Source organism: Pipistrellus hanaki, assembly GCF_964339955.1.
Source record: "Pipistrellus hanaki genome assembly, chromosome: 5".
Classification (NCBI taxonomy): domain Eukaryota; kingdom Metazoa; phylum Chordata; class Mammalia; order Chiroptera; family Vespertilionidae; genus Pipistrellus; species Pipistrellus hanaki.
This window is the reverse complement of record NC_140507.1, coordinates 55,820,515-55,844,803: the sequence shown is the minus strand read 5'-3', so window position 1 is coordinate 55,844,803 and position 24,289 is coordinate 55,820,515. Positions and strand designations below refer to the sequence as shown.

General features: G+C 36.6%; 1 protein-coding gene across 1 annotated transcript in view; it reads right to left on the bottom strand.

The window, feature by feature from the left end:
• Nucleotides 1-618: 618 nt before the first annotated feature.
• NAF1 (nuclear assembly factor 1 ribonucleoprotein) overlaps nucleotides 619-24,289 on the bottom strand; it is a 38,351-nt gene continuing 14,680 nt past the window's right edge. Inside the window, exons 3-8 of the mRNA XM_084883718.1 lie at nucleotides 22,646-22,739; nucleotides 16,612-16,694; nucleotides 11,509-11,663; nucleotides 6,962-7,013; nucleotides 3,279-3,381; nucleotides 619-1,504 (exon numbers count right to left, since the gene is read on the bottom strand). Of these exons, the coding sequence (XP_084739844.1) occupies nucleotides 1,038-1,504; nucleotides 3,279-3,381; nucleotides 6,962-7,013; nucleotides 11,509-11,663; nucleotides 16,612-16,694; nucleotides 22,646-22,739 (954 nt within the window). The 3' untranslated portion in view covers nucleotides 619-1,037. The remainder of the gene's footprint in view (nucleotides 1,505-3,278; nucleotides 3,382-6,961; nucleotides 7,014-11,508; nucleotides 11,664-16,611; nucleotides 16,695-22,645; nucleotides 22,740-24,289) is intronic.

Here is a 24,289-nt window from a genome sequence, read left to right as displayed (position 1 = left end):
TATCCTATCAATCAGAAAGACTGTGCCATAACCTATGAAGGTAACTCCTAGAGAGAACTACATTTCAAGAAAGAGTAATCAAGTATGACACATGATGAAGTCAGTGTGTGCCAGAGCAAGAGCTTCTCAGCTTGTGCCGGAGAAACCCTGTAGAGACCCATGGGGAGGTGAAAAGGGGCCTGGTGCAACCAGAGTCTATGGGCTTGTGTTGAAAATGGTGTCCAGATTACCCCAAAGTTTATGCTAATATTATTTCCTAAGACTGTCAAGGAATTTGTGAAGCACCAACTTTCCACAAAGTGTTGATCTGAGAATGAATAAAACTAGGTTCAACTCCTTGCTACCTCACTGAGTTAAGATACCTTTTGAACCCTTAGCTAGGCTCTTATTTATTAAACTAGAGGGCCGGTGCATGAGAATTTGTAAGGGGGTGGGGTTTGGTGTCCCTCAGCCTGACCTGCACCCTCTCACAATCTGGGACCCCTAGGGAAGGGTCCCTAGTCACAACTTCACCAACATATAAGGTTTTCCTTCTCAGTATCCTTTCTTGTTTATTTTCATCAGAACATTCACATTTATTGGTAATTTGCATTTATAATCAAAATAATTTCCAAAGTCTAAATTTATAAAAATAGTTTATTTTAAAGACTCTCAATAAGACTTCAATATCACATTTTCAGATATACCAACAAGAAAATCAGTATGTTCAGTATATTTTCATCCATGATGAAAGATGCTCTAGAATCTATTCTTAAACCCATATATATTGTTTTTTGAACAGGGATGGGAAAAGCATGGTTTAAAAGATTTAATTAAATATTACATAATTGTAATTTCCCTATAAATCAAAAGTGAAATTTTCATATGGATACAATTTCAAAAAGGTTATAAATATATGTCAACTCACAACTAAAAGGAAACATTCAGTTTTTCACAATGTTTTAAAAATCTAGATCCATTCTCTCTCTTAAAAAAAAAAAATCCTTCCCATATAAAATAAAAAACCTATACATTTCTCTGGTAATGCACATATTTACCTAATAGTAAGATCCAAAATGAGAAGAATTACTATCTCCAGAAGAGGAGGATGGAGGCAAGGGAGGAGGGGGAGGAGGTGGAGGTATCGAGTACGGTATGGGAAGAAATGGATGAGGTGGCATGTTAGGTGCAGGCCAACCCATGTTTACAAATGCAGGTGGTGGAGGGGGAGGTGGTGGTGGTAGTGGAGGAGGGAGTGAAAAATTATGCATGCCAAACATGGGAGGAGGAAAGGGATACTGAGGCCTAAGATTATCTTGTCTCTGAGGTGGAAATCCTGAAGTTTCCTGAGGTGCCATGTGCTCTGAGTTATAAAACTGTGGAGGGGGGGGCCTGCCATGGCAAGGCTGAGGATATCTACCCCGGGAGAATCCCTGTGTGAATTCTCTGTTGCGATGTCCTTGTGAATGCTCTGAAGCAGAGCTGTGAACATTCCAATTCTGATGTACTTCAGCAAAATCTTCACCTATGAGCAGGGTAAAAAAAAAAAAAAAAAAAAAAAAAAAAAAGCATAAAAACAAAATTAATTTTAACACATAAAAAATACTGTTCAAAATTTCACTAAAATATTTTCTTTAACTCCCAGTATATCTTATGGCAGTTAAAAATGTGTAAGATTTAAAATGACCAATTTTAAAGCATCCAAAAACACAGAGAATCAGATAAGAGAAAAGTTAGCAAGTTAAAAAAAAAAAAATTTAGACAATGACTACTGGACTGTAACCAAAGATATCATCATCACCCAAATCTCAGAGGCTGAGTGGGGAGCCTAGACTTCCTCCCGTAATGTCTAAGGAGATGCCTTGACCTCCCACCAGGTCATGTCACAGCAGGTTGAATAAGGAGCCAGTTACAGGCCTCCTGCAGTGACTCTGGAGATCACATGGGGAACTTGGACCTCTGCCTCCACCGCAACAACACAGGCCTCCTCACCTCCTGCGCGGCCTGGTGTCAGAAAAGCCCTACGGAGAGGCAGGACTTTGATCACAACCCAGAGGTAGCGAGGCCATCCCCCACTGTTGTCAGGGGAGCAGTAATGAGGCAGCCTTACCCCACCAGGCACAAGAGGAGGCCTACACTTGCCCAGCAGTAAAAGGCACCTCCTGGCCTTTTACTCACTTCCCTGTCAACAGAGACTGAGAAGAAAACCTAGACTTGTATCCCTACCTGGTAGGTAGAGTAATGTGACACCCTACTTCCTTTCTTGCCAGAGCAGTTTTAAAACCAAGACTGTTAAAACAAAAGACTTAAGTAACGTATAGACATATAGGGTCTTATAAAATAATACCCAAGATGTCCATGATCCAATTAAAAATAACTCATCATACCAAGAGCCAAGAAGATTCCAAATTCAATGAAAAGGGAAAATTAATCAAGGCCAATACCAAGATGATAAAATGTTAGAATTATATGATGTTAACAACTCCAGAAAATTTGACATATGACTTTTTGAAGCTTGCTGTACATACAACAAAATAGCAAACATATCAAATCATATATATATATATATATATATATATATATATATATATATATATGTCAACATAGGTGTAACTCCATCTATTGAAAAAAATCTGCATTATTAACCGGTACACCTGGTAGAGAACAGATTACTGGATGCCAGGAGTTGAGGAGGAGGTGGGAGGGAGGAAAGTATGAGTTACTATATAAAAAGGCAATCTGAGGGATCTTTTCCTGTTTTGGAAATGTACTGAATCCTGATTATATCATTGTCAATATCTTGGTTGCAATATTTTACTTTATAGTTTTGCAAGATACTACTATTGCAGTAAATGAGGCAATGGGCATATAAGATCTCTTTATTATTTCTTACCATTCCATTTCAATCTACAAAAAGTTTAGTTTTTAAAAAGGAAAGAGAATAGAAAAGGTATAATAAAATGAAGTGAATGTTAAAAATAAAGTATCTTGAGTAAGATACTTTTCATATCATTTAATTCTAAAAATGGAAGCCACTAGGTTTTTAAAGAAAAAAATGCTAATGAGCACAAATAACTCTAACAAGGTCTAGTTTGTCTTTCTCCTCAGGAGTCATTTTTACATCCTCAAGTTTGAAAAACCACCACTGAACATTCCTTGCTTTAAAATGCCTCCAATGCTAGTAGGATAGCAGGAGATAAAAAAATAAAATCCAGATATTTTCTTCAGTTTTATTACTAATGAACATATAAATATAAGCAAATATTTTTTTTAAATTGCTATATGTTATATTTACTCACCTGACTCATTAAATTGAGATTTAAATTTTTTCCGGCCTTGAATGCGATTTTTTTTTCTGTGTTTGGCTTCTTTTTCCTTTTCATCATCACTAAAATCTATGGCCTGACAGAGAAAAATATACAGATTTACATCATATGAATTTACCAATTCATAGTATATACTTAGAGATGAGAAGAATAAGCCTATTATTTAACACTGTCACTAAAAGATACTCTTTTGATACTTAGTAGTGGCAGTAATATCTGAATTAATTACACATCATAGAAAAATAAAGTTTTTGTTTTTGTTTTTTAATAACTGTCTAAAGCTCTTTATAGACATAGGCCAGTAAGCAGATGAGTACTCAAGGTTTTTTGGTTTAATTCCTAGGAAGTTTCTGATAGGTAATTTTAGAATGCCGATTTTATCAACTTTGAGATATGGCTACTTCCTAGCTAGTAGTTTGACTTCCAGTTTAGAGTCAAGATTCATCATAGTATCAGCTGCCAAAAATGCTAAAGAAAGGATGTTAGGATATGCAAATGACAAAGTATCAGATATAATATAAATATAGGAGAATGGGCCCTGACTCAGTTGGCTGAGAGTTGTCCCATGCACCAAAAGGTCGCTGATTGGATTCCTGGTCAGGGCACATATCCAGGTTGCAGGTTCGATTCCCAGTAGGATGCCTGCAGGAGGCAACTGATGGATGCTTCTCTCTCACATTGATGATTCTCTCTCTCTCTAAAATAAATAAAACATATTTTTTTAAAATAGGGAATGTTATACTTTTTATTCAAAATTTTACACATACTCAGTACAAACCAAGTACTGTTCTAAACACCATAAAGTTATTAATTTTTTACTAATATAATGTCAGGAATAGTAAAGGTTATAAGGCAAAATAAGGGCGGAGAAAACCTCGAGGGATGTTATTTAGAGAGGATCTCAGAAAAAGGATTTGATAAGCAGATACATGATGCATGATGCAATTTCCAAGAGGAAATCATTTTGAATTATAAGAGAGCAAGTCATAAGTAACTAAGAATTGAGATTCATTGTTATAACCGCTCCCCCCCCAAAAAAAACCCACAAAAACACACACACAAAAAAAAAAAACTTAGAAGCTTTATATATTATGACTTCTATGCTTTCTTAAGAGTTCAGGCATTTATTATTCTATTAATATCAGAAAACAGATCATTATGTTTCTTAGAAAACATAAAAGCAGGCTAAGTGTGTATGCATGTATGTACATTTAAAAGGAAGAAATATAATGTATAGGATTTTCAGTTCAGTCTTACTGGAATATATTCTACATCAAATCTTCCAGGAACCAAGAGTCCATAACCTCAGAATCCATGATCAAATTCAGAAAAACAACAGATATTAGCACCTTCACATACCTTTACTGATCTTAATGTGATAAGATTTTTAAGCTCGTGTGAAATCTGATATCTGCTGGGCAGTAGGACACATTGAAATAAGATGGAAAACATTTCTTTTCTGAAATTGTACAGTCAAATGTGAAGGTAGACACATAAACCAATGAGCAAGTGCTATGCTTTATTTAGTGCTATGGCAATATGAGGCTGAAGGAAAAGAAAAAGGGCAAGGAAGATTTCTTGGTATGGGTAACCCAAGATAAATCTCTAATGATGAGTTAACAGTAAAAGTAAGGGATAGGAATTTCCAAGGACTGAGAATATGTGTAGAGGCTCAGTAAATTCAAGAAATGAGAATGGCTCTTAAGACAAACTGAAAGCTTCTTCAAGAGAAAAATCACACACTAAAATTAGAGACCAAAAAACTTATTGTGCTATTTTAAATAAATGGACATTGTCCTAAAAGCAGGAGGGAAATATTAAAGGATTTAATTAGTAATAGGCTATTTTGGAGAGATAGATTTGCCAATATTTTGCTATCACTTCCCTATAATCAGGTAAAACTTCACATTTTCCTTAAACACAAATTAATTTAAATTTGCATCTATTAAACACATTAATTTATAAGAATCCATATATTAGAAATGAATATAAAGATGATTAAGATACATTCTCTAAACGTTTTAGCTCCTTTATGCAAGCCCAACATTTCCTATTTGCACAGAATGATTTCTTAAAAAAGTTTAAAACCCAGATATTCAAAAATTAACCTATATTTAATATCAAGCCATATTCTAAACTATACAATATCATAATAAAATAAACTTTAGAATTTCAGAGTTTTCCATATTATAAAAATAATGGAGTCAACTATTTAGAAAAAACTACATGAAGTATGCTCAGATTTAATTTCATAATTAACCTAATCAAATAATTTTATAAACCATGAGTATAACCATAATTAACTTTAATGCTTCAGTCTGAAACAACAGGGATGTATAAGAATATATACACTTCTCAAGAAATACCTTCTAAGACTTTTGTAAAGTCTTAAATATTTTAAAAACATGTAATTTCAATAATAAAATGCCCTATACATAATTAAGAACATTAAGTGATTCTTCAGGCCTTAATGGAAATCACATGTATATACAACATAAACTAGAAAATAAAACCCATGGTAATTTGGATACTAAACTAAGATTACTCACTTGTCAAATGACTCACGGTGGTTAAGTGACCCTCTGAGTGAGCATTGCCTGATTCATGTCTCAGCAAAATTAGACATTAACATAGACCATTAATCTTCAACATTGAGGATGTGTAAAATAATCAAGGTTAAATCTACAAATACCAAGAATTTATAATACTGAAAAACTTCATCGGAACTACTGAGCACATAAAAAGACTCTCAATAATAATAATTTTATACTATATAAATTCATATTATTTTCACAAAATGTATACACTCGTTGTAATTTCTGTATTTCAATAACTTAAAAATATGCTTAAACATCTCCATGGAAAATGAAATCAAATAATTCTACAGATTATCACTGATTCCATTTCACATCTCTAGAATGACTGTAATATCAAGCTACTTTGGAACATAAAACTAGTCCGGTTGGCACAGATTCAAAAAATAAAGTAAAAAACTCTTTCTAAAAAGAAATTTATTCTTATTGATTTCAGAGAGAGGAAAAGAGAGAGGAATAGAGATATTTCAGAGATAGAAATATTGATGACTAGAGAGAAAATTATTCATCACTTGCCTCCTCCATGCCACCTACTGGGGATTGAGCTGCCATTGGGGCAAGTGCTCTAACCAGGAATCAAACCATGACCTGGTTCACAGGTTGATGCTACTACCTGAGCAAACCCAGCCAGGCAAAAAATTCTTTTTAAAAAAGGAATTATATTGTAAAAATGCAGAGATAGGTAGATTCTAATAATTTTGTATCTCCAAAAGAAAGAAAGCTTATTAAACATACCATTAATAAATATCTTCATGTCTCACATGGCTAAAATCACTAAATTGAAGAATAAAACATTTTTAAAATGGCAATTCTGCCTTTACCAGGTATTAAACTGATTAAAAATAGAAAATTGTAAGTGCAATGACATGCTAATAATTATTAAAATGTGACTGAAAATATCTTTTAAATGGTCAATAAAAAAATTCTTATTGAAAGATACACAGCAGTAATGTGGGAGACAGGAGAAGGCATATAAAGAGCATTAAGGTCAAGAATGATGAATTTATAAGATTAAGTTCTACCTTACTTTCTAAAATATTGTGCAAAAAGACTTATCCTTACATCTGGTGGTGGTTCTTGATCATTTTCCCATGATGCATCCGATCCCTTCTCTCTAGGAGAGAAAATAAAAAGACAAAGAAGTACTTGCTGATACTGTTAAGGACATATAATTTTACAGTATTAAAAATAATAAAAGTATCTCCTGGCAGGCATGGCTCTGGGTTAGTAGTTGGAGCATCAGTCTGTGCACCAAAGGGTCACGGATTCAATCCCCAGTCTAATGGGCTGCAAGTTTGAAACCTGTCCCCGTCGGGGTGCATGCAGGATTTGTGTCTCTCTCACACTGATCTTTTTCTTTCTCTCCCTCCCTTCCACTCTTTCTAAAAATCAATGGAGAAAATAACCTCAAGTGAGGATTAACCAAAATAATAATAATGATGACAAAGGTAGAAGACATGAGCTCAACTCTTAATTTGCAACACACATGAAAATAAAAGCTAAAAATAAAAAACCATCTTTTGTCCTTTACCTTGTTTCTGAAGATGTGGGGAGCTCATAAGAAAAACACATCATCTGGACATTTTAGGATTGGGGCGGGGGGGGGGGGGGGGGGGGGAGGTCAGAATAAGAAGTGAAGGCTGTGGTATACAGAGAAAAGCGCTTTTGCAGTTCACAAGCATCTCCAGATGTTATGACTTTGATTAATGCTTTCATGATACCTGAGCTCAGTTGATAAAAACTAACTTCAATAAATGCTTATTCTACACAAACTATAGGAGATACACTGTTCCAGGTGCTAAGGACAGAAAAAATAAATACAAGGCATTTCCCTGTCTTAAGATTTATGGATTTAATGGCAGTGATAACAACATGAAATTCCTTTTCCCCAGTTTACCTGAGGCATATCAATACTCCATGAGTAACCAATGCTTATTCAAACAACATTGTCAAAGCAGAGAGAGTAAAAGGCTTTCTAGTTTGGGGAGGAGGAGGAGGAATTTTGAAGATTCTGAAGGACAGTAAAATCACAAGCATTAATTACTTTTAGTGGAAAGTTTTATACTCCATGACCAACAAAAGTATATATATAATTTAAGAAAACTAATTTTAAATCTTAGTAATCTTTTTATTTAATAGTTTGACAGCATCTTATTATTTGATTATATTAAAATACTAGAGGCTGATGCACAAAATTTGTGCATGGGTAATGGGTAGAATCCCTAGGCCTGGCTGGTGATCAGGGCTGATCTACGGGGTGACTTGGGGGGCGATGGGGGTGGGGGCTGGCACTGCCTTGGCTGTCCTGGCGTCTGGGAGCAGCTCCTGCATTGAGTGTCTGTCCCCTAGTGGTCCGTGAGCCTCATAGCGACAGGTCATTCTGCAATTTGGTCGTTTTTCATAGTAGGCTTTAATTATATAGGACTAGAGGCCCAGTGCACTGGTAGGGTCGCTAATGGCTGTTGGGGGCCAGCCAGGTACTCCCTCCCTTCCCCCTGCCCCCAGTGCCTGCAGCTGGCCAGGCCTCCTTCCCTTCCTTGCTACAACTGGCCAAAGCTTCCCTCTTTTCCCCTTGGCCCCTTCCTCTGGCCGCCTGCTTCCAGCAGGGCCTCCCTCCCTTCCCCTGGCCGACTCTGCTGCCTGGTTGAATTTTGACATTATACTTAAGGCATTAACTCATTTTTCCACCACTTAAAAAAAAAAATTATCATCATACACCTATGCATTTAACATAGCTCTAATACACCTTCCCCCCTCCTCCCCCCCATATATGCCATCTCATGCCCTGTGGTGCTTTTAGTTTGGACTTTAATGACACTAGTAGGAAAAGTGCCCCAAATAGTGCATTTAGTTTTGAAAATCAAAATCTACTAAAGAAAAGATGAAGCACCATTTTAAAAATCACTTTTCACAGAAAGTTCATGCGTAGGTAGCTAAGATTTAAACAGCCTTCCTAGAGGCAAGTTAGCTGGAGCGGAGCTGACCTTCTCTACCTCAAAGGCAAAGTAATTCCACTGAGTGCCTATGACAGATCCCAAAATGCAGTTTTGAACAGAACAGGCTCTGACCTCTTCTGAGGTCAAAGTGGTACCTCTGCAGAGTAGGCCTAATTCTCCAACTTTTTAGTTTATTATTTCTTTCCAGGACAAAATTCTTGTTTTTACAAATAAAAAACAAAGACTGCTCCTATTATTTAAAATCTATTTAATAAATATTTCAGATTTTCTTTCAGGTTTATCTGTTAGAATTTTATATGGCAAAAGAAAAATATATGGTATATCCACAGCAACACCCTAATATTCAAAGCAGAATGAAATGCTACTTATTTAAGGTATGATTTTAAAATATATTACATAATCTTTACGACTTTGCTATCTATTTAATTCACCTGTCTTATCAGCAGTCATTTAGAAAAATTAACTTTACACAGCCTAAAGAATAAGTTAGGTTTTGTAAAATGTTCCTTCAGATAATTATGTGGATTCTTAAACATTAGCTGAATTAATTATCAGGAACAAAATTTCCATTTCTGAAATAATGAATGAAATTCAGAGACTTGATTTAATATGTAAGTACCCTGTTTCCTCGAAAATAAGACAGTGTCTTATATTAATTTTTGCTCCCAAAGATACGCTAGGTCTTATTTTCAGGGGATGTCTTATTTTTCCATGAAGAAGAATATGGTACACATTTATTGTTAAATGAAAATAAAGGGAATTTATTACCTTTATACGGTATGGTAGTACGGTAGTTGTCAACACAAACCAGACAAACTGTGAATCCTACAGTATCAAGAATTTACTCATTTATCCAATGACAATCATGTCATCATCTTCTGGAACATCATCATAACAATGCAATTCCTGAATTTCCTGGTGAATTTCTTGTGACTCCATTTCTTTCAGAATCAGTGGACCAAATCTCTCATGTTTAGCCTAGGGGGGCCTTATTTTCGGGGGATGCCTTATATTTCACTCAGAAGGAAACCTGTAAGTAGGTCTTATTTTCGGAGGATGTCTTATTTTCGGGGAAACACGGTAGTATAGAGACTTTCTTATGGCTATTACTTTTGTCATAGCACTAATACTATTCACTGCTTAAAGTTGCCTTTCTATTTCTTTGCAAAAACCATATCCCTGATGTTTCACCTATGAAAGAGACTTGTGTGTCAAACTGAGTGCAGTCTTTTTGGATTAAAGATCTCCATTTCCCCTCCCAATGTTCTGGGGCCTTCTCTTTCACTTCTAACTTGACAATATTTTTAGTAGCTCATATTCATTACAGCTTTATGAAGCATTCAACTAATTTTTATAGAAAAAACTATTCTACTTGAACTATATGCCAATAGTTTATATAAAAATTAAATTACATACCGGTAAGTTTAAATTATATAAGCAGCTTTACAGCTAACACTTGGCAACACAATTAACACAAGAAAAGTACACAACCAGCGGGAGCATAAATATGCAGAAATACTACTACCCACATACTCTAGGCATCATTTAGTGTAAGTTATAGACAAAATAGGAATAAGTTATTACTTAAGTAAATTCTGTTTATCAGCATTTGACACACAACTTTCCAGTGATACATTTCAGTTGTCTCTTCTATAAGTTTACAGTTTACAAGACACCTGAAATCTCATTTTCTTTTTTTCCTTGAGAATTACAAAGTTTCTTGAAAATGATTAAATAAATCTAGAATTTAATCCAATGAAAATTTTATTTAAAATGGAAAAGAATTTTTTAAATGGTAATACTAATACTGAAGTAGCATCTTATATAATAAAGAGGTAATATGCAAATTGACGGTCACCACAACACACAAGATGGAGACCCCCACGTGGTCAAAGATGGCCACCCCATGTGGACACAAGATGGCTGCCATAAGATGGCCAGCAGGGGAGGGCAGTTGGGAGAAACCAGGCCTGCAAGGGAGGGCAGTTGTGGGCGATCAGGCCAACAGGGAAGGGCAGTTAGGAGTGACCAGGCCAGAAGAGGGCAGTTGGGGGAGACCAGGGGAGGGCAATTAGAGAAAAACAGGCTGGCAGGGGAGCAGTTAGGCATCAATCAGGCTGGCAGGGGAGTTGTTAAAGGGTGATCAGGCTGGCAGACAGAAGCAGTTAGGGCAATCAGGAAGGCAGACAGGTGAGCAGTTGGGAGTCAGCAGTCCTGGGAGAGGGCAGTCGGACATCCCTTAAAGGGTCCCAGATTGGAGAGGGCGCAGGCTGGGCTGAGGGACATGCCCCCTCCTCCTCCTTGAACAAATTTCGTGCACCAGGTCTCTAGTGTATATATAAGAATGTATGTAATGAAAAATGCAGTGAATTAGAATTCAGAAATTTAATTACAATTCAGAATATATGTGGCCCAAATATATTGCTATTAGTTGGAGCAAATCATTGTGAGCAAAATATATGAATAATCTCTAGCTGTAAAATTTGATAATTGTAGCTTTCAGAGGTGTTATTAGGAAGGTAAATGAACTAAAAAAAAGACAAATACTATTTAAAACGACCAATGCTGAGAATTATTCCTAAAATATAAACATTAAATAAGCAAACAGCAATTAATATATATTTACTGGTGGAGGTGGGGAAAATTACTTACTGTTTTCCTGTGAATACATATTGGGTGAAGTCTTTCATTGATGGAGCAAAATACATAGTGTCCTTCATTTTAATACCTTTACTCTCAATGTGTTCTGAAGAATTAAACCGTAATACATAAAATGGGTGTGCAACAGGTCCAAATATCTCAAATATCTGTAGAACAGAATACAAAGGCCTCCTTTAATATATAACGACTCAAAAAGCAATATTTGTAAATGGAAAGCACTGATAATTGTTATAAAAGGCAATTTTGTTAATGTCAAAGGAATAAAATAATACAGTAAAATATTGTAACCAGGATATTGACAATGATACAATCAAGATAAAGAACATTTCCAAAACAGAGAAAGATCCCTCATGTTGCATTATAGTCTGTCACACTTTCCTCCCTCCCACCTCCTTCTCAACTCCTGGTAACCAGCAATCTGTCTAATTTTCAATTAAAAATCATTCATGATAATGCAAGGTGTATTTATGATCCTACCCCAAACTATCACAGGAAAACTTGACTGTATACATAAGCAATTTAGCTAATCTGGAGTTATAAAAAAGGATTTAACAATATTTTTAAAAACTATCAGCTTCAAAGGTATAGATTTTAGGCTGGCTAATACCTGAGTGCTAAACTATGAAGGAGAACTTTAGACAAAGCAAGACTCAGGCCCACCTACTTCATCTCAAAGTTCCATTAAACCTTGACTTCCTGCTCAGTCTTTCGACCTGACTTTCCATCTAACCAGAGACAGAAAAGGAATAGGCTGCAAGGGCAGTTTGAGAAACAGAACTTAGGATAGTTAATTATAAGATATTTACTTTAAACTAGGCAAGTAGCCTTCTTTACATCTTAAACAACAGTATATATTCTGTAGAAATACTCATACAAAAATGTAACCTACCTAATGTTTTATACTTGCCCTGTCATTTCAGAGATGGCATTCTAAGTGTCCTTCCACGTGGCTATAGCATTTAATACTTAACATCTCTTATTCAAAGTAGTACCTTTCTGCTACAAGACCTCAAAAGATTCCTGTCCCAAAAAGGGGTCACAGACACACAAACTACTACCATATAGTACAGATATAGCGTAACATAGGCTCAGGCACGCAAATTCATTCTTCTGCACAGGCTGGGCTTAGATGTTATGTATGCAACATGAACATATTATAGTACCTGAGTCAGCTGGCTGGACATGCACAGAAAGCACTCCAAGGATGAGTAAGCCACATTCTCCTCCCCTCTCCACACACACCAGGCTTACCTTTTAGCCTAAGAGGGACTAGTTAACTCCCAGTTTCTCCGGGAAACAAGAAACATATCAAGGAATTCACAGGCCCCAAAAACAATGCCAGAAAGTTGTGCACATGAGGGGTCAAGATCTGCATGCTGCAGCTCAGAGAACAGCCTTCAAAAGAGTGCCTTTAGCCTTACTGTGTTTTTAGCTGATGCAGCTTTTCACTAAACTACCAAAAGGGGGAAAAGAGATGAACCTCCACAGTCATCCAGAATTGTGTCTTATCAATCACTGTTTGACTTCCCATTAATAAAAATGAAGAAAGTATAAAATAAAAATGAAGAGTATTGTACTTCGTTGACTAAGTCAAAGAATTATTTCAATCACCATGTATGTTACACAAGTTACTAGGAAGAGGGGAAAAAACACTGTAGCAGTATAATACGGAGACTTCCAAAATATCATCACATACTACCAAGCAAACCAGTAATAAAAATATTACCTCAAAAAAGATCAGTAAAAAAATTTTTTAAGTACTCTTGTTATTTGCAGATTTTTACTATTTCCTGCAAGTTTTGTGTTATTATACTTACGTTAGTTCAGTTTTGGTAATATTATATTTAAAGTATCTTTCTTGAAATATTAATGTTTATTGGATGTAAAATTGTTATACTAAAATAGTTTTGTTTTTTTTAAATCAGTAAAAATTCCTACCCAATGATATTTGACAGAAAAATAGATTTCATGGTTTTGGTTTATTAAAAAGTAAAACAACAAAACAAAACCTGCTCTATCTAACAAACACTGAAAACCAAATGTGCTGGAAAACAAATCAGTTTCACTAAAAAAGAGATGTTGACAGGAAGCCAGGAAGGCTGATCAACAACCTTAATTGCTCTAACCTTTAGTTGAGATATTGCTGAAGAAGCCTCCACCTTGTTTGTCCCGTGTAAGTTTCTGTTATTTCCTGCCTAAGGGCTACATGTAAATTTCTGTTTATGTTGCCTAAGATGTTTTCCCCAAACCCTTAATAAAAGGGGATGGCAGGGCCAGAGCTGGAGTAGTTCTCCCACTAGAGTTGGACTACCACCTGTGCCCCCACATCGCCAAGTTGAATTTCTTCAAGTCTCAAGTCTCTTCATTTGTGTGCAGCCCTTCTCCAGAACCTGAACCCTGAATTGGAACTCTTTCTATGCGGGCCGTGAAAGAGATTCCTATACAAATGCAAAAGAAATAACCAAAATTCATATTATAAAGGTTGGCGTTTATTTAAAAATCTCCTGATATTAAAGAACTAAATATTAAAAATGGAATTCCATTATTTATAAAAAGGAATTAATCATTATTAAATAATTATTATGAAATCATTATTAAAAGGCAAAATGTAGAAATAACAAATCTGAAGTTGCTCTCCTTAGGTCAGTGGGAATGGGGAGGGTAATAGAAGGGAAATAAGTGAAACCAACTGGGAGGTACAATCAATTTTGTTCCTTTCTGAACTTCAAATTTTCGAGTAACGGGATAATTCAACCTCCTTACAGAATCAGTAAATCTTTAAAAAATACACTGGTAGTACTAACAATACTTTCAACCCTCCTCCCCAACTCCCACCATTATTTGGGGGAATCATTTCAAGGTGCTTAGACTTACAGTCAAATATTTTTGAAAGTCTTCTAACTTTCTTGAATTTATAACGCTTTCTATGTAAAATTTAGAAATAGATGGTGGGGGTAGAGGGGAGCTCAATTAGGAAAAAAGGAGCTATATTTAATACTTTATACAATATAAAAAGACTAATGACATGGCAATCGGTTGCTAAAATATTTGCTGCTATTATTAATGGAGAGAAATGGTGCACCTATGTATAAGGGAAATGAATGCAACGTGATTATAGTAATCAGTCATTATTGAACGTCGCAGTTCGTTATTAATAATTATGTATAACAGGATATTATAATAATTAAGTTACAAAATTTTTATTAAAACATTCCTTACATACCATTTTATTGACTGGGCCACAAAAATATCTGTTGCTGGCCACATGCAGCGGATGGGCTGTGAGTTTGTTATGCCTGGTGTAAAAATTGCATTTTTATCTGATTTCTTTCAAAGTCAATGACAGAAAAGCTGAATATTAACATTATTAGTCACAATTATAGGAATGAGAATTCAAATATATTGGAGGATATAAGAATGAGAATTCAGACATACATTGAAATTGAAATTATCTAAGTTAGCTGCTTGGAAAAATGGACAACTGTCATAAAAATCATAAATAAAAGGATTCATGGAAATAAACTGCTGAATTCACAGAGAGAAAAATAAATAAGTTTTCCCTTTCCCTCTTCTACTATTTTCTTGAGGACAGAAAGACATGTTTTGTTTTTTCACCAGGGCAGAATGTACTATACCAACTGGCAGGAAAAGCTAGTCACAGCACAGTCATCTACTCATTTCCCATTCCTTTCCTCTCTCAACCTTCTCTAAGGTTAAGCCCCTAGCGTATTTTTAACACCTTACAAGATACCAGCAGTACCCATAATTGAAGCAAAAGTATAAAGCCTAGTTATATGAAGGGGAAGAAAGTAGAGCATCATACTTCAGACATTTAAAAGTCTTTGTTCCTCTCACAAACCTTTTCAATAATTGCCAAAATATATTAGCTCTAGACTTAAATTAATTCTCCCACTGATTGCTTTGCATTCCTAAGAGACTTATTTCTATTTGGTATAGAACCTGTCAACTTATGTTCTAGAATGGAATAAAAAGGAAAAGGCAGAGAAAAGGAAAGGCTATATAAATGACCCAATAATACAGTTCAAAATATGCCCTATTTTTCCGATTAACTGTAAATTATATTTCCTAAAACAAACAAAAAAGAAGCCAACTATTGCTTATTTAGGAAATACTAAGCTCCAGAAAGTTGCTTCTACAAAGAATAGCAGCTGGTTTCTTATTTGGTTTTCTACTCAATATACATTTACTTAGCACATATAATTTATGAAGGACTGTATTACATACAATGGAGGAATACTGAGGTGAATAAAACTCATTCCAAGAAAGACTTGATGGGTATTTACAGATTTGATCTGAGTTCGTTTTGTGTGTTTTTTAAATCTGTTTTTATTGATTTTTTAGGAGAGAGAAAGTAAGAGAGAAAAACATTAATGTGACAAAAAAACATCCAGTGGCTGCTTCCTACATGCATCTAACTGGTGATAAGAGCCTCAACTTGGGCATGTGCCCTGACTGGGAACTGAACCAGCGACCTCTTGGTGCACGGGACAACATCCAACCAACTGAGCCACCCAGGATTAATCTAAGAAAGTTTTATGTCTTCTACTGACTCCTCAGAATTGCATAACTGCTGGGTAAAATTTGAGGTCTTCCATATCAAGGATAAACACACAAGTTTATTCCACTACTAAGATGTTAAAAGAAACCTCACTACTTAATTATATATATATTAATAACCCATAATTTGAGAGCCACTACTCTGAAGGGGAATCACAAACCAAAAAAGTTTCAGACCTACTACATAGTGGAAATAATCTTCTGTACTTAATAGTGAGTACATGGAGAGTAGGGAACTGTGTGTTATTCAATATGAAGAGCTACCTCCTAGCAAAGTACCTATACATGCCTATTTAATGACTCAATCAATAAAGAGTAATAAGCAGTATAAAACCAATATAAAGACAAAGTACTGATGAAAATGTACTAAGGAAATATACAATCTGAGAGCTATAGACTGCTCATCTATTATACTAAAATTAATAAACTGTTTTTAGGGCAGATAAAGAAAATTAAAAACACTAAACACAAATTATTCTAAACAATAATTTGTAGAATTTAAAATTTTTTACAAACCTTCCCTGCTGTCTGCCGATCGCTTTTAAAAATTACAGTCTCCTCATTAACTGGAGGCAGTTTAGGCATAGATTCAATTATTACTGAAAAATGAAACAAAACAGATTATTTCAAGATTTAATCAGGAGGTAATATAGATTTAAATGAAAACTTAAGCTTAATATGAAATTTAAGGTGAAATAATATGCCACAGTAACTATTCCCCGTGGATAAACAAATTCTATTTATTTATTAAACATAGCACAGAGAAATAAATTCTACATATTTTTATTTAATACAAAAAGCTAAAATTCTAAGAAAGAAAATTAAAGTATAAAATCTTATAGAAAATTTGACTCACCCAATACAATTCAAGCATGTACATTTTCTAAAGCAATTTTTACTCCAAAAATGTATAAATTACTCACAAAACTCCTGTTTTAGAAGAAATTAATTTTCTTTCTCACTCTATAAATTCTTTTCTATGAGCACTGATTACTTACTGCTGGACATCTTGTGGTGGCCATCTTGTGTCCACATGGGGGCAGGATCTGTGACCACATGGGGCACCAATCTTGTGTGTTGGGAGTGATGGTCAATTTGCATAATACTCTTTTATTAGATAGGATGCCATTTCCACTTAGAAAAAACATTAGTTCTAGATTATGAAAACTCATTCAAAGTATTCCAGCTAATTTTTCTTCCTAAACACTGATAGACTTTATTGTAGAGGGTTCCCACCTTGGATCCCACTTTCTTAAATAAAACAGTATACAGTATAAATCCCCTTTTTTAGGGGATTTAGAAACCTTTGTACAATATCTATATCTTAGGAACCCAGGGCAGGAAGGGTGAAACTGCTAGGTGGACTTCAGAGCAGGGCCTTTGTATCTGTAAGCCCACATTCACCCTAAATATGAGGGTGGGGGTGAGATAATCTTGGAGAGACTAGAGAGATCCCAAACCAGGGGCAAGATGGCAATGGGGGTAGAAGAGGGGCAGCAACTAGTGCTTCTAAATCCTGAATGTTTATATGTGTGTGTGTATGTGTGTAGAGGGAGAGGGAGAGGGAGAACAAGAGGGAGAGAGAGAGAGAGGGAGAGAAGGAGAGAGGGGGAGAGGGGGACGGAGAGGGAGACGGAGACGGGAGAGAGAGAGAGAGAGAGAGAGAGAGAGAGAGAGAGAGAGAGAGAGAGAGAGAGAGAGAGAATATACAAATTAGGTTGGGATGCCATAACGGGTCACAACCGGACAGGAGGACGTTGCTCATGCAGGTGAGGCCCTGAGCAGAGACAGAGAAAGGGGGGCCAGCTGAGCTGCTGTGCAATGGGTCAGGCCAGAACCAAAGCAGAAATGTAAAAGGAAACGGGGGCCAGCTGGAACCCCCCATAGCCGATCGCAGCCCAGAGAGGAGAGGGGAGGGTGGGTCCCTAGCATCTCCCCAGAAACTGGAAGTTCAGAGTAATTGGGAGCTTGTCTCAACTTCAGGTTGAAAAAACCAAGGCACCCAGTTGCCTGCCTCCAGCCTGATTTGCACACCTCCGTACCTCAGCTTTTCAGTGCTTGTGCTCATCTCAATGCTCTTTTCTTTCCTTTTAGTTGTAGAACTTCCATTCAGTCAGCTTTCCCATGGTTCTGGGTGATAGATGTTTTGTCTTTTAGTTGTGGTTTTGAAATTGTTGTGTAAGGTAGCAGTTTAGGTATTTACCTATGCCACCATCTTGGTTTCCTCCCTCCCTCATGTTCTTGAAATCACTCCTGCACAATACGAGCACTTTGGCATGACGCACTGTCATGCTGGAAGAAGCCATCTCCATTGGCATACACCATTAACATGGTAGGATGAACTTGATCAGCAATAATACTTAGGTATTTTGTGCTATTCAGATGTTGTTCCACATGAATTAAAGGGCCCAAATAATGCCAAGAAAACATGCCCCAAACCATAACACTGGGTTGTACTCATACATGTGCGTGCATGCTTTCATGCTGTTTCCACCAAATTCTCACTCTGCCATATGTATGATGAAACTGGAAACCTGATTCATCGGACCACATGACTTTTTTCCGATAATCGATTGTCCAATCCTTGTGTTGCTGTGCAAATTGTAGACATTTTATCTTGATAACTATAGACAGCAAAGGTGTCTGAACAGGTCTTTGGCTTCCATATCCCATACGATGCAGTGTATGGCTAATGTGCCTACAAATGTCAGGTGGTCATAATAATCTGGCTACTAAGTGTATTTTGACATTTTACAGTCCGGGAAAATTATATATAATTATCGGCAAAGTGAGAAGATGAAAAGAATTTTTAGGCTTTTAAAGATGTAACTAATTCTCTCTAGAAGACAAATCAATTTAAAAAAATGATGGTTTTATTGTGCTATAGGACATTAGCAAGATTGTATCTAATTTGGCAGTTTTACTTCAGCCTTTCATCTTTGGCAATCTCCTTTGGACAGCATTATCATCCTGCCAGTCCCTTCACCGAGTTAAACAGAATTTTTGCATCTGCTATTATGTATTTTAATAAGAATTATGTATTTAATATATGCAAAATTTTGTTCTGACACAATAAAACAAAAGATCATTTGATTCTTCCCTGGAACACGGAAAAGCACAAACTTGAATCATTGGTGTGGCTTAGGCTAATTTTCCAAATATTGTTAACAGAATTCATGTAGGGATCTTCACAGAGCCAAAAACTCTCTTTCGGTCCTACATATTCAGCATCTCCAAGGAGGAGATGCTGTTGTTTGCTTTGTTCTTTAATATTCACAAGAGTAGGTTGGAGAGGGAAAGGGAGAGGGAGGAGAGGGAGAGCGGGGGGAGGGGGAGGAGGAGGAGAGGGAGGGGAAGAAGGAGAGGAAGAGGGAGGTACAAAGGGAGGGAGAGTGAGAGTGAGAGGAGGGAGAGAGGGAGGGAGAGAGGGAGAGAGGGAGAGAGGGAGAGAGGGAGAGAGGGAGAGGGGGCCTGCTCGTGGCCAAGGGAAGGTCCTTTCCAGCAGTCCTGCCTTTGCTTGTGAACTGCAGAGGAAACACCTTTTCTGACCTCTCATTGGCTAAGCTCCCAGTGTTCTTGGTATCTTGCCTAATAAGAATCCAAGAAGGTAATCTAGGGTTTTCCACCTCACTCCTAAAGGAAAGATAAAGGTCCGCTGCTGGAGGAGCTAAGAAATGTCATATCCTACCCTAGCCGGTTTGGCTCAATGGATAGAGCCTCGGCCTGTGGACTGCAGGGTCCAGGTTCGATTCTGCTGGAGGGCATGTACCTAGGTTGAATGTACCTAGGTTGCAGGCTCCTCCCAGGTCAGGGCTCATGCAGGAGGCAACCAAAAGCAGTGTCCATCTCACATTGATGTTTCTGTCTTTCCTTCTCTCTTCCATGCTCTCTAAAAATCAATGAAAAAATATCCTCAGGTGAGGATTAAAAAAACAAAGAAGAAGAAGAAATATCATATCCTATGAAACAGACATCTTGAAAATGCCTAAAGAGCCAAAACCGGTTTGGCTCAGTGGATAGAGCGTCAGCCTGTGGACTGCAGAGTCCCAGGTTCGATTCAAGGGTATGTACCATGGTTACAGGCACATCCCTGGTAGGGGGTGTGCAGGAGGCAGCTGATAGATGTTTCTAACTCTCTATCCCGCTCCTTCATCTCTGTAAAAAGTCAACAAAATGTATTAAAAAAAAAAAAAATTTGTCATTTTTTTTCGTGGTAAAAGGTCTGGAGTCTGTGTTGATGAAAACACCTTGGCAGCAGCAGTGGGGTGATGAGGGTGCTGCCTTCCCCTGATCAGCCAGGTTGCCTCCTGTAGAGGGAGCCCTACTGACGTGGGGAGTGGGCTTAAGCTCTTGGACTGTGAGAGGAGGCAGGCTGGTCTGAGGGACCCCCCTTCTCCCCCGGGCACAAATTTTGTATACGGGATCTCTAGTACTAAGTAACCGATCATGAGTCAACATTCTTTGAGTTAGATCTGCTTATAGGAATAAAGATAAAAATAGTGAGCACTAACAGAATTCATTCTCAATCATCTCCTACCTTTTTCCTATATACGTCAAGTCTAATAAATGTTCAATTCATACTATATAATCAAGTAATTACCTATTTCACTTATTTATGCATATTATTAAATACCAGATGAGAGAAGTTAGCTTAAAATGCAGGCAGATAGGGTAGAGGTCCATGGAAAACAAAGGCACGTAGGGGCAGACATGGGAGTGTTAGCAAGCCTAATCACAGAAACAATGAAATGTCACTGGACTCAAAGCAGGGGGGGCATTGGAAAACAGGGAAAGCCTGCAGTCATAAGGTATACAAAAGCATAGCAGAGAAAGTTCAGCATAGGAACAGAGAACAGAGAAAGAACACATAGAAACAGGGAAAGCTCAGGTCCATTGCTGGGAAAACAATTGAAGGAATCAATCAATTGATGACACAGGCTTGTAAATATATATCCCTGGACTACAAGGCTTTAAGGGACAGCACATTAGTGAGCCCCCATCCCTTAGAGGGGAGTCTGAATCTGCTTGTAATAAATTTTCCACACTTTTGCTTAAATATTCTGGTCCATTCTTCAGAATCACAAGACATGACCCCAGGGGAAAAACCTTGGTTCACCATTCCGGTTATTAATAAGATAACTCAAAACTAATGTAATAACTTCAGAATCATGTACAGCATTTTAATAACTATACTTTTTAAAACACACTGATATGTTTTTAAACACTGATACTATTAGAAAAAGGTCAAAAGATAAAGTCTCATTTCTACCAATGACTCGTTATATGACTGTTCATAATTGCAAGTGACACATTTTTCTGGGTCTTTTAAGTATAATAAACTAAGGAAGCTGGTGGGTGATCTACTTCTTTTTTCCAGTTCAAAAATCCTATGACTGAAGCCGAAGCCGGTTTGGCTCAGTGGTAAAGCGTCGGTCTGCGGACTGAAAGGTCCCAGGTTCGATTCCGGTCAAGGGCATGTACATTGGTTGCGGGCACATCCCTGTAGGGGGTGTGCAAGAGGCAGCTGGTCGATGTTTCTCTCTCATCGACGTTTCTAGCTCTCTATCCCTCTCCCTTCCTCTCTGTAAAAAATCAATAAAAATATATTAAAAAAAAAAATCCTATGACTGTCAATGCTGACTTCTAATTCTCAAATGTATCTCACTATGAGAGTTAATGGTAGCTATGTTAATTTCAAGACCTTTTGATACCTACTCTTGGAGCTAACAGGAAATCCTTAATGTCTAGTTAATGTCTCATATCCAATAGTTTCATATTTTATGCCATTAATATCAGTATTATACACAGATATTTATAATTTAGATGTTTATAAAATAAATAAAATCAAAGGCAATAAGCAGAATAATGCCCTCTCCACAAAAAAAAAGATAACCACATCCTAATCCCTAAACCTGTGAATGTTACATTAAAAAAAAAAAAAAAAAAAAAAAAAAAAAAAAAAAAAAAGTTTTTTCCCCCTTGCAGTTGTGATTAGTGTTAAGAATCTTGAGATGGAACAATTATACTAGTACACATAAGGCCTAATCTAAGGAGTCTGTAAAAGCAGAGAACCTTTCCAGGGTGTGTTCAGAGAGAAGTTACATTATTGGTTTTGAGGATAAAGGAAGGAGTCTGGAACCAAGGAGTGCAGGCAGTTCTAGAAGTTGAATGGGAAAAGGAAATTAATTCTCTCCTAAGGCCTCTGCAAAAAAAATTAAGCCCTGACGGACCACTTGATTTTAATTCAGTAAGATCCACGTCAGATTTCTGGCCTAAAGAACTGCAAAATAATAACTTGGTATTATTTTGAGGCACTAAATTTGTAGTAATTTAATAGCAATAGAAAATGAATAATGGTATACATCAAAGAAAATTCTGGAAAAACATGTCAGTAAAAGCAGACTTTAAATATTTATAAAGAAAATATATTTATGAATTACATAAGTAAAACTAAATTTATCTGTTCAAAATTCACTAGTCATAAAGTGTCTGATTTGATTATTAATGCATTCCTTATATATCATTTTTATTAATTAAATTATTTACATACCTAGTTGTTCAATAATACTTGAAACCAAGCCAAGAGGCTTTAACTCAATATCTTCAGGCAGAATAATAGTGAGTTCTTCAACTGAAGGTAGTTCCTATTATAAAAAAACAAACAAAAAAAAACCCAACAAATTAATCTTCCTCCAGCTTCAACAACTTAAAAAGAAAAAATTAGCTTCCATTTAAATACTAGACACACTTATGAAGACGCAACATTAAGTACTTATACCGCCCCTTGGTGTAATCCGTTTTTGTGTCTGACAGCATTTCTCCCACCTCTATCTCCCCATTTAAGTGACATAATATGTCGTGTCCACTCCCTAACCCTGATAGACAGAATATAGACAGACGTACCATCGAGATTTTTCCAATCACACTTGAACGAATGACCAATAAAAAAGAAAAAGTTATTGTTAAAGAATCTAAGATTAAGAAAAGAGACAATTCACTTAATTCCCAAAGACATTCCCTTTGAAGGGGGGAAAAAAAAAGGATAGTTACATTGGTCACTCACTAGTTTCTCCCAGAGGAAGAGTTCTCTCTTGGTTGTCTTGATTTGATTAATCCATTAAATTTACTGTGATTACCTTGTTGAACAGAGATGCAGCAGTCTTTTATGGGGCTTTGTGAAAGAAGAGTTAAATGTCTAGCCTCTTCAGGAAAAAATATGGAATTCCTGGAACCGAATGTACTAGTAGGCATCAGCCCAGGGAAAAGTGTGAGAGTGTTACTTGTTTTCTTCCCTCCCGAGGTTAAAAACCAAATTTTTAACATCAAAAGATTTCTCTTTCCTGCCGAAGCCGGTTTGGCTCAGTGGTAGAGCGTCGGTCTGTGGACTGAAAGGTCCCGGGTTCGATTCCAGTCAAGGACATGTACACTGGTTGCAGGCACATCCCCGGTAGGGGGTGTGCAAGAGGCGGCTGGTCGATGTTTCTCTCTGATCGACGTTTCTAGCTCTCTCTCTCTCTCCCTTCCTCTCTGTAAAAAATCAATAAAATATATTTAAAAAAAAAAAAGATTTCTCTTGTCTGATCCAGCACCTAATTCAGTTGCTATAGAAACTAGAAATTGAAGTAGAGATGAAATTAAAGAGAAATCTAAAATTAAAATGGGCCATACCCTTTAAATCAAATAAACATAGCTTTCTTTCTATTCTTGACCTTTGCCAAAAGACTACAATTAATGGCATGTTAAGAGTTAGTTTGAGAGGAGAAAGCTAATTTCTGGCTAAATGTTGGAAAAGGTTGGAAACCTAAATAATACAGTTATTGCAGATGTATGCATCATTGGTAATGATTTTCCTCTACAGGGACTCAAAAGAAGTTTTTAACAAAACCACTTAACCAGTATTAAATTATAACTTGCTTCTGGGAGGTGCTATTTTTCTGATCAAGGATTACTTATAAAAAGCCTCACTAAGGGTCTTAACCAACTCAATGCAGTAGACTCTAGAGGCATGGTTGTGGAAGGAATGATTGTGTTTTAGATATCAGAACTATTCTGCACTTTAAGGAAGAGGACAACCACTTGTCATTTTATCATATTAAACTAGGCACCTGTTGCAGGAATATTCCTGCCAAGACTTCCGGCAGGCTTCCCTTCCGCCAATGCCACCTCTCCTGCCCCCCCCCCCCCACCTCTCGAG